General features: G+C 45.5%; 1 protein-coding gene across 1 annotated transcript in view; it reads left to right on the forward strand.

Moving 5' to 3' along the window:
* The window catches only part of sdk1b (sidekick cell adhesion molecule 1b), a 315,440-nt gene that overhangs the window by 230,345 nt on the left and 68,256 nt on the right, over nt 1-16,839 (forward strand). The window contains 3 exon segments of the mRNA XM_079499197.1: nt 3,764-3,959; nt 6,934-7,032; nt 11,348-11,539. Coding sequence (XP_079355323.1) covers nt 3,764-3,959; nt 6,934-7,032; nt 11,348-11,539 — 487 coding nt within the window.

The following is a 16,839-nucleotide window of genomic DNA, read 5'->3' on the forward strand; positions in this document are numbered from 1 at the left end:
ACACAGACTGTTTCAGATGCTACAAAGTGACAAGTGGCTTCATAGCCTCAGAGCCACTGGGAGTAGATTCAGGCGCGGAACTACCGGGGGAGTTGGGGGTGTGATTTCACCCCGGCGCATCAGCTAACTTGCCGATATTGCTTAATTCGTATGCGCTGGACATGATCAGCAGTGGAAAGAGGAAGGTGCTGGAGCAATCTGTGTTATTCTAAAACCGTTTTAACAAACATGGTTAATATGACATATGATGGTATTAGTGTTATTTCTTCATTTAGAGCATGCCAACACATTACACAGCATAAGAGAGGTGATGGAGCAATCGGTGTAAATGTATGACAGCTATAATTTCAATAAACATGGTTATGACATGGCGTTGTAGACACTACGTGGAAGTGTAGGTTCTGCCGTAGTAGAAAGGGCTGCGACGGAGAGCAGGTTTATGTATCGAGCACTGATCCATTTCCGGTTGCCGTAGCCGACTGCCGTAGCCGTCGTTGCTTAAAGTCGCTATTATCTCTCAGGGTGCTACAAATGTCTATCTTCATGCTGTAAGTTCACTTAAGAATTAAAATTAGTGGCTGAGCACCAAGGCTCGTAATCCAGCCTGACGGCGTGGGTGGTGCAATCCACCACTGAGTAGATTGCAAAATAGCTACTTAACCCAGACAATCAGGCTCATGAATGAAGTATTACTCATCTGCACCTGTAAACAAGTCATAAGAATAAAGATATCCATGGACCTATAGTGCAATCATACTCTTCCATTTTAACAGATGTTCATGTGTGTGTGCGTGTGCGTGTGCGTGTGCGTGTGCGTGTGCGTGTGTGTGTGTGTGTGTGTGTGTGTGTGTGTGCGCGTGTGTGTGTGTGTGTGCGTGTGTGTTGAGCTGGGTAGAGGCCAGTAGATAATAATATTAATTAAGGGAGGATATGAAGCAAAGCCTCATCTCATCTCATCCCCCTACAGATCAGTGATTACATACAATACAGTGAATAATATAGCTCAGTATTATACTCAATGCAGTGAGGAAAGCACAGATAAGGCCTGCACTGAGGAACTCTTCCGATTTGATGCTGACTGACTAACTACTTTTTGTGGTAACGACCTACTGTACCTTAGTTACTTTTCCCAGTTCGTGACATTTGAATAGCCGACAACTTCAAAGAGGCTGACATTATGCACACAGACATACTGTAACATTGGAGTGGAAATATCAAAAGTGGAGTGGTGCCTTATACTGGTTCAGTTCCCCATTCTTTTTTTTATCATCATGCTCGAAGGCAGCTACTAGCCTGGCATCACCAAGATGACCAATTCACAAACACATTTTACACATTTTATTGTGCTTCTGAAAACATTGTGGCAGGAATTCGGCAATGCAGTAACTCTAGATTCATGTTGGATCATCATCGCTAGCTAGTTACCAGACAGAATCTAAATGGTAAATGGTAAATGGTGCATTTATATAGCGCCTTTATCCAAGGCGCTTTACATAGATTGTGCATTACATTCACCCATTCACACACACATTCATACACCGATGGCGGCGGAAGCCATGCAAGGTACCAACCAGCACATCGGGAGCAATTTGGGGTTCAGTGTCTTGCCCAAGGACACTTCGACATGTAGACAGGAGGAGCCGGGATTCGAACCGCTGACCCATGGATCATTGGACGACCTGCTCTACCTCCTGAGCCACAGCTCTAGAATCTAGAGTTAGTGCATTCTAGTTTGACGGTTTACCTGAGTTTTGTGAGCCTGGTCCATTGAGCTGGATGGACCTGGACATACAGTATGTCAGTCATCGTGTCCAACCCGCCCGGTATTAGATAAACGTGTCTGATTGGCCCCACTCAAGCCAGCTCGGTTGACTGGACGTCCGTCTGAGCGGGAGTGGGGCCAAAGCATCTGCCAAAGCAAATCAAAGATGAGCCCATGGAATCATCTGGTTCCCATGGCAGAGCTACTAAAAGCCTCAACACTTTAAATGCAAGCAGGCCCATGAAAATGTCTTTCAACTGTAGACTTCTGAGTCTGACCAAACGCTGATCCCCATCGCATCGTTATTTAATTCAACTTCCCATTACCATTATTCATGTTTGTTGAAGATACACAGGCCTGGCTGGGTTCCACATGTCTCCACGTAACCATGGGAAATGTGTGTCCTCTTCACACCATTTGTATTCATTCATACATAAACATCGCTATTAACATGCAAATGTCAACAAATCTCTTTATTTACCAGAGAGCTTCGATTTGGCCTTTATCCATAGTGGTAAATGAAGCTTTGTCTATATTTCTATACCAAAGCTGTAAACGTACAGTACAGTGCCATATAATTATGTGCTGTAAATGTATAGTTAAGATACTGTACTTAAATGTACATAAAGTAACATAACCCACTGAAGAACCAAGTGACTAGCATTACAATGACTAGAGGTGAAATCAACCCACTATCACAAAGTAAGCAGGTATAGTGTGTGTGTGTGTGTGTGTGTGTGTGTGTGTGTGCGTGTGTGTGTGCGTGCGTGCGTGCGTGCGTGCGTGCGTGCGTGCGTGCGTGCGTGCGTGCGTGCGTGCGTGCGTGCGTGCAATCTGCGAACCCATCGTCAAAAAATATAGGAAAAACACCACCCTCTTTTCCTTGAATTTGACATGACGTCTGTCTTGAGAGACGTGTGTGTGTGTGTGTGTGTGTGTGTGTGTGTGTGTGTGTGTGTGTGTGTGTGTGTGTGTGTGTGTGTGTGTGTGTGTGTGTGTGTGTGTTATATAAGTAAATTAACAGTACCTCTACTTGAGTAGGATATTATACTACTCCCAAGTACATCCCTGGCATCATCTCCCAAATGTCAGAGAAGACGTGTCAACATGCACTGTTTATTAAAGCCTTCTGAACTCTTATGATAAGTTCACATTCTGCCCCGTTTTCATCACGGGTGAGATTGAACAGTATGGAAACGACTTCACAGCGTTGCCCGTGGCTTATCTCTCACGTTATGAATATGTGAGTGCATGGTTTTCAATGAGTTGTTTTGGGGGGCTAAAGCAATAATGCAAAGTGAACCGAAGTGGAGCTGAATATAAATATAAAAGACCAGCCCAGAGACAGATGGATCTTTCATTAGGGGAGTTTTTCCTGTGTTGTTTTTCTATTTCTGTTTTTCTATTTTGACCTGTAGTCTCCTGAATATTTGTCTTTTCTCTGAATACTTTCTTTGTTTTCTTTGAACAAATAACGAGCCACTGGCTTGCATTTATCATATGATAATGTTATGTTAAGTAGTATGACTATTTGTTTGCTGGACTTCTCTTCAACTAGTTGCATACATAATTGCATAGCCTATACTCAAATGCAGAATCTAGTTGGAGAAAGTGGGTATTGTTTTGACAATGCTGTAACGTGATTTATCTTCTTTGCGATATGAAACATTTATGACGGGTCCTTGGGTGGCAGCCTAATTTGAAAAGATTTATCAAATGCCTACGTACCAGCCTATAGCGCAAATCCTTCAGTTTGAGAAAGGCTGTCCAAAATAATGACTTTCTGGTTAATAGCCCACGGCCGGCCTTATTGAATCAACATAATGAACTTGCACAACGTACTAAAGCTGCGCGAGGCACTGCGAGGCGTTTGTTTTGCCGTGAACTGTGGGTAGCATGCCGCCGCTGTGAGTGAGCGCCACAAACAGCCTCTTCTGAATGTTGACGGCGGCGTAGAGGATTACGCCTCACCTCAGCACCTCTCTCTGATCCCCTGCTCAGTTGCTGCTGTGGCCGGAGCGGTTCCCAGAGGACGTAACCGTAGTGACCATCACCCCGGACTACCCTGGCGCTCGCCACACGGGGATGGTCAGCGGACTGAGGAAGTTCAGTTGGTACTTTGGCTCCGCCCTCTGCTTCACCACACCTGGCAACGGCCCCCAGAGCACCCCCACCCTGCTGCAGACTCACGAGGACAGTACGTACACGCACGCACGCACACACACACACACGCACAGGCACACACACACACACACACACACACACACACACACACACACACACACACACACACACACACACACACACACACACACACACACACACACTGGTGATGTGCGATTAACATAGGAATACACCACAGAGAACAATTCACCCTTCGTCAAGTCCCGCCCATGGCTGTGCCCCTCTTCGCACCCATTGATTGCCGTTTTGTGGTTGGACAAAAATCCTTTCTCTCCATCCACTACCATTGAAATAAGGTGTTTTTCAGTTGCTTCGTATTGCTATTATGTGCATTCAATTCTTATTTTAAACTTGGTGTCAGTAAAAAGGAACATCACAGGTGCAGCATGGTGACTGGGTTTGTTTTTAGTATTTTCCAAAATTCCAAATTCAACATAAACAAGGCGGAACCAGGGCGGAACAAAGGCAGAAAGAGCCTGCTGGTTAGTCAGTCAGGGACCAATCAGAAGGCTGATGAATGGTGAATTGACTGAACTATCCTGTGATCTGTAATGTGTCAGTGCATCAAACAGCTCCATATCTCTCCGTCACTCCGTATTTATCCGAAGCGCTTTACATTCACAGACACATTCACACACCAACAGCAGAGGAGACCGTGCTCTGAAAGACAATGGCACCCGGCACGCTGATTGATTTCATTCATGTAATGCCCAAACCATACCTATGCATAATGTAAGGGATTTGAAGTCCTATTCATACTCCAGTTTTAGGTGATAAAGTGACCACCGAAAACTACAACATGACATCACACCGTGGTGGTCACCGCTCACACAAACACATCTCTCTGTTTTTGTAGATATTTTTGGGGCTTTCTGCCTTTATTGATAGATGTATAGTATGGTAAATGGTAAATGGTAAATGGTGCATTTATATAGCGCCTTTATCCAAGGCGCTTTACATAGATTGTGCATTACATTCACCCATTCACACACACATTCATACACCGATTGCGGCGGAAGCCATGCAAGGTACCAACCAGCACATCGGGAGCAATTTGGGGTTCAGTGTCTTGCCCAAGGGATTCGAACCGCCGACCCATGGATCATTGGACGACCTGCTCTACCTCTTGATCCACAGTCGCCCCATATATAGTATAGTAGAGACCTGCGGATGAGCTTTTTTGTCACCCCATTTTGTGCATATTTCTAAAACGCCCGTTATCCAGCCGCATTAATTAATCAATTAAATTTATATATACGCAACCACCCGCAATCCGCTGCAGGGAAGCACAGTGTATAGCCAATCTACAAGCTCACAACGCGTCGCATGGCAACAAGGCTGCCGTCCTTCACGTTCTCACATCGCAACGAACGTCTTTTCATGTGGCATATCCAGCCCTCACTCCCATGCAGTCCCACCGACTCCCACGCCAAACTCATATTCCTCCCTTCTGTTTTAGTTAGTTTTAAGTTTCTTATACATACATACAAAACAATACATACAAAACAGCTCACTTGTGAGCTTGTACATCTGGTATTTTGGGATTGGGAAACGTACCTGTACGAAATGGGGCATTTTGCATAATGAGTAGGCCTACTTTTGGTACTTTAAGTATATTTTGATACAAATACGTTTGTTAAGTTTTTGTTACGTTTTTTTTTTACTTGTTCTACCACAGTTTCTCTGTAACAATAAAGAAACTCACTTTCCACTTTTACAGCTCTCAGCTCTCTGTAATTTTCTTCTTACAGTCGATTATCTCTCTCTCTCTCTCTCTCTCTCTCTCTCTCTCTCTCGCTCTCTCTCTCTCTCTCTCTCTCTCTCTATCTAAAAGCCAAAAGGACATTGATTAACGTGTTTACAGACATATTTATAGGCTACTGTTCCGTGGACAAGCATAATGGGTTCTGCACCAGACATGTGTGTACACACTTGTCCTCGTACCATCAAATGAACACAACAGCCTAAGGCAGACAAGCAATCATTACCAACTCGTAATTATCCTGTGGAATAGAGGTATTAGAAGGCATGCACGCGCTCGCACACACACACACACACACACACACACACACACACACACACACACACACACACACACACACACACACACACACACACAGTCACACACACACACAGACATGCGCAAAGCTATCATCAAGCAAGAATTACACCCACCATTAACCCTGCCACACTCGCCCAATCAATACCTGTCTGTGTGTGCGTGCGTGCGTGCGTGTGTGTGTATGTGTGTGTGTGTGTGTGTGTGTGTACATGCACGCGTCTTTTATTGAATGTCTCAGATGAATGGCTTAATCGCTCTAGGGAGAAGAGTAAAGGAGGCATGAATGCAATGAGAAATGACAGGCCTGTGTGTGTGTGTGTGTGTGTGTGTGTGTGTGTGTGTGTGTGTGTGTGTGTGTGTGTGTGTGTGTGTGTGTGTGTGTGTGTGTGTGTGTGTGTGTGTGTGTGTGTGTGTGTGTGTGTGTGTGTGTGTGTGTGTGTGTGGGTGTGTCTTGTCAATGCAGATGTGATTAGGGAGTGGTGTGTGAAGGTTCAGCCTGTAGACTCAATTCTAAAAATAATTGTGTGTGTGCGTGTGTGCGTGTGTGCGTGCGTGCGTGCGTGCGTGCGTGCGTGCGTGCGTGCATGCGTGCGACGTGCGTGCGTGTGTGTGTGTGTGCGTGCCTGTTGGAGAATAATTTCCCTGTGCACAGATCCAACATATCACATGTACTATACACCTGCATGACAAAATGTATGGACTGTGGAAAAACACTGAACGTGTTTACAGTCGTGAAGTTTAACTGCTGTGTGTGTGTGTGTGTGTGTGTGTGTGTGTGTGTGTGTGTGTGTGTGTGTGTGTGTGTGTGTGTGTGTGTGTGTGTGTGTGTGTGTGTGTGTGTGTGTGTGTGTGTGTGTGTGTGTGTGTGTGTGTGTGTGTGTGCGTCTGTGCGTGCGTGCGTGGTCCGTGCGTGCGTGTTTTTCAGCTCCCGGTCCTGTGAGCCACCTGAGTTTCACTGAGATCCTGGACACGTCACTCAGAGTCAGCTGGACGGAGCCTAAAGACAAGAACGGCATTATTACAGGTCAGAACGTTTAAAAACACCATATGACATCACCCCTTCTAGCCTCCTCTACCATATGACATCACCCCTTCTAGCCTCCTCTACCATGTGACATCATCCCTTCTAGCCTCCTCTACCAGATGACATCACCCCTTCTAGCCTCCTCTACCATATGACATCACCCCTTCTAGCCTCCTCTACCATATGACATCACCCCTTCTAGCCTCCTCTACCATATGACATCACCCCTTCTAGCCTCCATTACCATATGACATCACCCCTTCTAGCCTCCTCTACCATATGACATCATCCCTTCTAGCCTCCTCTACCATATGACATCACCCCTTCTAGCCTCCTCTACCATATGACATCACCCCTTCTAGCCTCCTCTACCATATGACATCATCCCTTCTAGCCTCCTCTACCATATGACATCACCCCTTCTAGCCTCCTCTACCATATGACATCATCCCTTCTAGCCTCCTCTACCATATGACATCATCCCTTCTAGCCTCCTCTACCATATGACATCATCCCTTCTAGCCTCCTCTACCATGACATCACCCCTTCTAGCCTCCTCTACCATATGACATCATCCCTTCTAGCCTCCTCTACCATATGACATCATCCCTTCTAGCCTCCTCTACCATGACATCACCCCTTCTAGCCTCCTCTACCATATGACATCACCCCTTCTAGCCTCCTCTACCATATGACATCACCCCTTCTAGCCTCCTCTACCATATGACATCACCCCTTCTAGCCTCCTCTACCATATGACATCACCCCTTCTAGCCTCCTCTACCATATGACATCATCCCTTCTAGCCTCCTCTACCATGACATCACCCCTTCTAGCCTCCTCTACCATATGACATCACCCCTTCTAGCCTCCTCTACCATATGACATCACCCCTTCTAGCCTCCTCTACCAGCCTCTCGCTGCACCATTCCCCCGTGCATGCTGTCATGCATGATGACATCATGCATGTTGTCACGGTAACCTGTGCACTCCTCCTCTGTTCACGCTGCCTCCATAGGTGCTGCCACGTGCACGCAGCCCCTGGTAGAACTATAAGGCTTTAAATTGACCAGTAGAGAAAGAACCAACGTCAGGCAACAGGACACGAAGTCAAATATTCTGTGCATAAGGTTGTTCCAAAAGAATGGGGGTGGAGCAAAATATCACAATATCTTGGGCACTTACAGACAACAGAGCGGATATATATAGCACTAGATATAGAATTACATCATAGCAGCAGTCCAGTATAATGCATATTATATACAAAGTAAAAAGATTTTAACAGCGATACGATACGTATCACGAATACATGGTTGACGATACGATACATGGACGAAATTGATTCATTATGGCGATACGATACGATGCGATTCAATGATCTGAAATCGATACAGTAACTATTTAGCAAATACATTAAATACATCGGAAACGGGGCTCTGCGCTTGTTCATCAGTCTAATGGTGGAATGGCTTTTGATATACAGCGTACTGTAGGCATGGCTCTCCTGGCCACGGCTGGCGCAGCAGCATGTACAGACTGTGGCTGAGGTGGACAGTGTCCTTGATGTCCTGCTCAGCCTTGGCTACGCACCATTTATCATAGTGTTTATGTTTTGGAGGTATAGGGAAGCTCACCTCTGCCTCTCTGTCTCCCAATGCCGGCCAGGCGACCATACTGCAGATTTGCTAGAATCGTTATTTATTTTCTGCGTCTGTACGACGTGCTGTACAGTAACTCTAAGGGCCGTGAATCGGCCCTAACTAGTATAGAGGGTATATGCACATGCATAAAGTGAGTGTCAAAGCCTCGACGACCTTACAGGCGTATGCAAAGGCTCAACTTATGCAATAGAGATAGCATTTTATGTAGACATATAGCACTCTATAGTGTATACACATTTCATTATATAGATATTCCACTGTTAGGTTCCTAGCTTACGTATGGTATGATTCATGATGACTATTTTTATGTATTTGATGTATTGCCATGTTTTGCTTGTAAATCACTCTGGATTAAGAGCATCTACTAAATGCCTAAATTGTTCATTGCAAATCGACGTGAGTTTAACGTTGTTTAATGCAATCAGATGGGCCTTTTCTGTTTGGATGTATGGATTAGTTATTTGCCACTCAGTCGGCGTTCCTGCATAACTTCCGGTTATGATGATGATGTCATACGCATACCCTCTATAGTTCTAGTATACCAGTAAGGTCGCTTCTCGCCCTCAGGGTGAGGCCCTCAGCTCAGGCTGAGGATGAGAAGCGACCTCGCCCTTTAGGACGAGGTCTAAGGGTGCACGCATCCGCCTGGGTGACGGCAGACGGCAGACTGCTGGGCGAGCGCTGGCGCTTTGGCATGGGGGGTCAGATCAACATATGGAATGTCAGCTGTCAGGTCAGGTCAGGTCAGCTCAATATATGGAGATCTAAGGGTTTGAGGTTAGATGTAGAGTTGCTGGCCGGCTCCATATATGCAGATCTAGGTGATGATCCAGTCTTCTCCATATATAGTTATCCAGTAGAGGGTTTGATGATGTCAGATTGACATAAGGAGTGTGTCACGAGGCGTGATGTCACGAGGCGTGATGTCACGAGGCGTGATGGACTGACAACCATTCACGAGGCGTCAATATGGAGATGTGATGTCACGATGTGTGACCATATATGGAGGTGTGGGTGACTAACTAACAGACGGACGGACGGTAATTGGCTAACATGAAGTAGGGCGGACGGACCTCAGACTGTCGTTCTAACACAGCCGAGGACTTCCCAATGCGCCTACATTGGCCGTTAATTTGTGGAAAAAACACAAAAGGTTGAATTATGATGATAAGTGGTTTCTGCCTGAGTCCAACTGCGTAATATGTAATGGCATAACACATGTACTGCCACTGCAGAGAGCCGCGCTCCCGTGTGAATGGTGTAATCGTTGGGGGGCGGATACGGCGAAGCTTCATAGTGGTGAAATGATTAATGGCCGACAACGAACAGAGCTCTGTTCTCTTTTTCTCCCGTTTTTTTTTTCTTCCAAGGTGAAAAAGCAATTGAGCAAAGTTTGGGGCCTCCACCCACAGTGGTGGAGGGGACTCTATCTCCTGCTTTATGTTCACCTTCATTCCTCTCTGTATATACAGTATATATACAGTACACACACACTGTGTGTGCATGGTACATACAGTGTATATGGGTGTCATGGGCATGGCTGCCCCCCCTCTCTGTTCGACACTGTGTCCCTGTAGCGCCGATTCATCATCCACTAATCCTCTCTCCATGCTGCTTGTCTCCTCACATTAGCGCCAACATGCTCTCATCCTACGCCTCGCAACACTCTCTCTGTGTGTGTGTGTGTGTGTGTGTGTGTGTGTGTGTGTGTGTGTGTGTGTGTGTGTGTGTGTACACACGTGTATATCATATCAAAAAGCTTAGTAGAACTTACCCCAAAACTCATTTTCCAAGTTACACCATGTGTGCAGCTAGGCACTAGCACAGCTTAACCTGACAAACTGGTGATGACAATTACAAGTGCGCGCCTGCACATGCGTGTGTGTGTGTGTGTGTGTGTGTGTGTGTGTGTGTGTGTGTGTGTGTGTGTGTGTGTGCCATGTCTGTTGTATCAATATACTCATCAGGGACCCAAACAACAAGAGGACAAGTCTGCCGTGACTTTAAAGTGACGTGCACATAAATAGACACGCACAGAGGACTGCAGGGTGACTCGACGTGCACATAAATAGACACTCACACAGAGGAAGGTCACCTTGTACATTTAGTCTTTTCTCTCCAACCCGTTTTTCATCTAACACCTGCTGAACAGAGAGACAGATGAGGGACCATTCACTCTCTCCAGGGCCTTGCGCACGCACGCACACACACACACACACACACACACACACACACACACACACACACACACACACACACACACACACACACACACACACACACACACACACACACACACACATGAAGTGCATGGAGTGATGTATGAGTGTGAAGATGCAAGGGGACAGAACGGAGCATTAACTGTAGTTACCCTGTGTGTGTGTGTGTGTGTGTGTGTGTGTGTGTGTGTGTATATGTGTGTGTGTGTGTGTGTGTGTGTGCGTGCTTGTGTGCGTGCGTGCTTGCGTGCGTGCGTGCGTGCGTGCGTGCGTGCGTGCGTGCGTGCGTGCGTGCGTGCGTGCGTGCGTGCATGCGTGAGTGCGCGCGTGCATGTGTGCGTGCGTGCGTGCATGTGTGCGTGCGTGCATGCGTGCGTGCGTGCCTTAGGTGCACGTGCCAGCATTAACGTGCGCTCTCCTGCATGGTCTCTGCAGGCTACGTGCTGTGGTGGGAGGAGTCAGGACTGAACTCCAGCCATGAGGAGCGTTCTCTGTCCAACTCCACCCTGCAGTACCAGCTGACCGCTCTCACCTCCATCACCTCCTACAGCCTGCAGGTGGCAGCAAAGACGGCCGCCGGCCTGGGGCTGATCACTACCTCCACCATCTCCACCGGGGTCCCACCAGGTCTGACACACACACACACACACACACACACACACACACACACACACACACACACACACACACACACACACACACACACACACTGCCAGAATGTCCGGCTGTTCTTGCAGTTCACTGGACATTTGCCATATCAATTGTCAATGCATGCCACGTACCACACTATAGTGTAACTTGTGTTATCTACATACATTAAAATGGCTAATTGGCTAATGGGTGGGCGGGTGGGCCGACCGACCTTGGCAACGTCACTCTGATTCAGACATAACCATAAACAAACCCCATTGGCTCATATAGAGGCATGTGGCCATGACTCAGACATAATCATAAACAAACCTGCCCACATGTGTACAGTCATTTGACCATAACGTGTCATGTGTACAGTCATTTGACCATAACGTGTCATGTGTACAGTCATTTGACCATAACGTGTCATGTGTACAGTCATTGGACCATGACTTGTCATGTGTACAGTCATTTGACCATGGCTTGTCATGTGTACAGTCATTGGACCATGACTTGTCATGTGTACAGTCATTGGACCATGGCTTGTCATGTGTACAGTCATTGGACCATGACTTGTCATGTGTACAGTCATTGGACCATGGCTTGTCATGTGTACAGTCATTTGACCATGACTTGTCATGTGTACAGTCATTTGACCATGACTTGTCATGTGTACAGTCATTTGACCATAATGTGTCATGTGTACAGTCATTTGACCATGACTTGTCATGTGTACAGTCATTTGACCATGACTTGTCATGTGTACAGTCATTGGACCATGGCTTGTCATGTGTACAGTCATTGGACCATGACTTGTCATGTGTACAGTCATTGGACCATGACTTGTCATGTGTACAGTCATTGGACCATGGCTTGTCATGTGTACAGTCATTGGACCATGACTTGTCATGTGTACAGTCATTGGACCATGGCTTGTCATGTGTACAGTCATTGGACCATGGCTTGTCATGTGTACAGTCATTTGACCATGGCTTGTCATGTGTACAGTCATTGGACCATGACTTGTCATGTGTACAGTCATTGGACCATGGCTTGTCATGTGTACAGTCATTGGACCATGACTTGTCATGTGTACAGTCATTGGACCATGACTTGTCATGTGTACAGTCATTGGACCATGGCTTGTCATGTGTACAGTCATTGGACCATGGCTTGTCATGTGTACAGTCATTGGACCATGGCTTGTCATGTGTACAGTCATTGGACCATGACTTGTCATGTGTACAGTCATTGGACCATGGCTTGTCATGTGTACAGTCATTGGACCATGGCTTGTCATGTGTACAGTCATTGGACCATGGCTTGTCATGTGTACAGTCATTGGACCATGGCTTGTCATATGTACAGTCATTTGACCATGACTTGTCATGTGTACAGTCATTGGACCATGACTTGTCATGTGTACAGTCATTGGACCATGGCTTGTCATGTGTACAGTCATTGGACCATGACTTGTCATGTGTACAGTCATTGGACCATGGCTTGTCATGTGTACAGTCATTGGACCATGGCTTGTCATGTGTAGTCATTGGACCATGGCTTGTCATGTTTACGGTCGATTGGACCATCGCCAAGACTCAATCGTTGATGATTAACGCCAAATGGAAGAATGGAGAAATTGGGGAGAGAGAGAGAGAGAGAGAATTCCAAAAAAACAAAACAGTTAAGAACAGAGAGTGGAAGAAGAGAAGTCTCATGGGAACAGAATAGTTGGGTCTAAAGAAGAAATCTTAATACTTCCTTGTGTAAAAATTTTAAACGTAAAAACAAAATCTGTGTTGTAAGCGAGACAGGATCGCAGGGGGACTGAGGCAGGAGGAGAAAGTGTGGGGGGCGGGGGGGTCAAACACAGATAATGCAGCAGATTTCTTTTCCCCTAACACTTTGAGATGACTAATTTATGAGTAAAGGCCAAAAGAGGAAGAGAAAAAAAAGGCACTGCGAGACAGATACTGACACATCTTCGATTCAGAAGTTATTCATTAATTCATGAAAGCAAAAGACGGCACAAAAGACGGAGAATTGAGCGGGAGAGAAGAGAACTTTAGGATGGATGGTGGTGAGAGGGAGAGATTCATTGGCCTCAGCTGCTGTGCTTGTTTATATATTCATGTATTCATGGTGCTGAGGGAGTATTGCCATCTGAGCGAGGCATGAAGCTCATATCAAAGTTTCAACGTTACAATTGGACCAACGTGGGAGCACAGAGATGGCAGTTGATGTGTCCACAAATATACATTATACTGAATAAAACAATAGCTTATATTTTAATGAACATTGCCATGTGTGTACTATGGTATCGTTCCGGGGGCAAGTATTTTGTTGCCTGACAGACGTTCTCATTTGAAGTTCACAGAGTTGTAATCTAATTATGTGTTCAGCAAACACGAGTGGCTGCCAATTGTTAATGCTTGAATCAAATGGATCACACCAGATGGGTCTAGAATGCGCTGGTGCGTGCAAATCCCCAAATCCCACGGGTCTTCTTAACCAAATATGCGTTTGAGAGTGAGTGGCAGTAAAGTGGGACTGAAGTGAGACGTCATGGCGATGATAGAGCTAGACGATGTGGAGCAGAGAGCTTTATGATGGGCTTTTGATAAGATGAATTCCATTAAGAGAAACAGGCCTTCGTTTATTTAACTTGTGAGGTGAGAGCACCCGAGAATTCAGCTCACATCCCTCAGACGGTCTAACGTCCGTCCATTGAACAGCTGTCAGCCGGAGCAACCATACACTCGGACAGACAAATCTATTTTTCACCTGGCTTTTGAAAGCTGCAGTTGTAAACGTTTCATTAGCGTATGCAGTCACAGTGGCTCCAAAACAAATTGTTTTATCTGAATTTCTATGAAATGTTGATTGTTTCATCTGTTATTGATTGATGCATCGTGCCCCTCGGTTTGACAGAGTCTAGTGCTGGGAAGCTTCAGTTGATGATGTTTACCTGAGAAATCAGAGAGCTTCAATCAACACTCTTTAATAATCAGGCCCTGAAAGTCATAATTGGATGATAATCACAATCAAAACGACGGAAGCTCGTTGTTTCTAACCTCTGTACTTTACTTCAGGCGCATCACCGTCGTCTACAGGCACTCATTCTGAATAGATGATCGAGGCAATTAAAATAAATAGGTACCCACAGGGCAGAGCAGGCCTGTTTCATTTTAATTTGAAATTGGTGTACGGCTATCCATTGTTCTGTCATCCATTTGCTATAGCTGGTGACGACAAGCAATTTAACTTTGCTTCACAATCCTTCTATGAAATAGAATATTTCTTTAGATTGTGGACAGACATTTCAAAGTTTAAAGATCCTTTGTGGGGAGAGAACATTAAATTAGGAAAGAGCTGGTGTGTGGGTTAACAGGCTTACTGCTCATGGCGGAACGTTCCGTCATAAGGAATCCAACTAGCAACTGCTTCTGGCGTAATGTTCCATCTGATATATTATCTATATTATTGATATCAAACCGGATCGCTGATTTATTTTTTTTAATTATTATTTTGGCTTGGCCTTTCTTCTTTAGCGATCCTAGACCGGATTGCGCAACCGCGCTGCCGTCCACCTCCCATTATACAGGCTGACTAAAAAGCTGAATAACTCGAAATCTACGGAGCTCTCCATGGTTAGGATAAAACGTGCGATGTTCGGAGATCTTTGCTGATTATCCGGTGGTCTAGATGGTAACATTGGCGCTTTCTAGTGCAAGGATGGCTTTAATTTAGCTCGCTAGCATTGACGGTTGACGCTATTTATTTAGCATTAAAGATGGACGCCCAGACAGGATGTCAGTCCAGTGTGTGCTACATTGAAATCGGCTCGGCAGTCTGCGGTTGGCTCTGCGTCCAGCAGGAGGCAGTATATGGGTTAAAGTGTGTAGATGAATGTAAAGTGGTGTGCTGCTGCTGTTGCTTTCACTATGCCCCGATTCCTTTTCCCCTGATTCATTTAAAATGTATTGTTACATCCCTAATCCCCAGTACTTTCCCAGCCTATGGACGTAAACAGGTAGCCTATAGAGATTAGATTTGGATCGATTGGTGGGATGTATTGTAGCAGCAGTGATATACTGTAGCATACAGGTTGGACTAGATACAGCCGTGCCGACCTGAGCACTTTGTCTCGCAGGGAGAACAATTACAGCTGCCTGTCCGTCTTCCACATAATGGATATGAAAGGGCGTTGTAATATAAATGGGCACATCATAAATCGTGCTGGCTTATAGGTTACTGAGACATTCATAGGCCTGAAGTGGTCTTTACCTAGCTGTTCATTGACTCCATTGTTCAGCTACTATATGTGGTTCTCATATGAGAGGCCATGTGTCAAGACGTTCAACACACTGCTGTGACAGTGAGCTTTACACTACACACTGCTAGTACAGTCTGTCTTTGTCGGTGTTGCCATGTTTGCTTATTATAAGCGACTTTGGGCTTATTTTTCTATGAAGTAGCTTGTGAACATTGGTTCATTGAAACACTTCAGCTCAGAATGACCATTTATTGCAAAGCTATTGCATTTAGTATGGCGGTGTGGCTCTGCTCATCATCTGATATCATATCACATTTGATATCTCAGATTATCTATGCACCGAGACACAGCTCTGATATCAACAACAAACCCCAGCGCAGAGCATAACAAAGACATTACATAAACATCATAACTTTCAGTGCATTCCATATATCACATAGATACTGAACATAGCACATGATCATAATACAATCCATAAATCACATGTATAATCACAGAATCACCCATTAATAATGCCACAGGGAGGAGGCCGGGGAGGTGGAGGAAATTTGAACGCTGACATCTGAACAACAGAGACACAGAGTCAGCTAGCATGAAGACTGAGGACAGAGGAGTGACTGCTTAAAAAGAACACCTGATTGAATGTGGGCGTGAGTGACTTAGCTGGCAGCGAATGAGAGTGAGGGGCGTTGACATGGAGAGAGACAGCTGATTTAAAGGAACAGAATGAATTGCTGATAGAGAATGAAACCTTCTGCCTTCCTTGTCTCAATGAACTATCGCTGCGCTGGATTTGTTGTGGGTTGCATTTTTTGGTCTTGTTTCTAAACTGCCAGTGCCAGTTGCTCATTTGGGCTCGTTTCCTAAACAAATGGTTTTCAAACATTTTCATGTCAAGGACCGCCAAATTAACATATATTTGGCCACGGACAAAGTCGCTTCCTTTGGGCTTGTTTTCATGAACCTGGTTGCTTATTTCTCTCGCAAAATCTGGCAACACTGGTCTCTGTGTGGTGTCAAG

Source organism: Electrona antarctica (genome assembly GCF_951216825.1).
Source record: "Electrona antarctica genome assembly, chromosome: 4".
NCBI classification, from domain to species: domain Eukaryota; kingdom Metazoa; phylum Chordata; class Actinopteri; order Myctophiformes; family Myctophidae; genus Electrona; species Electrona antarctica.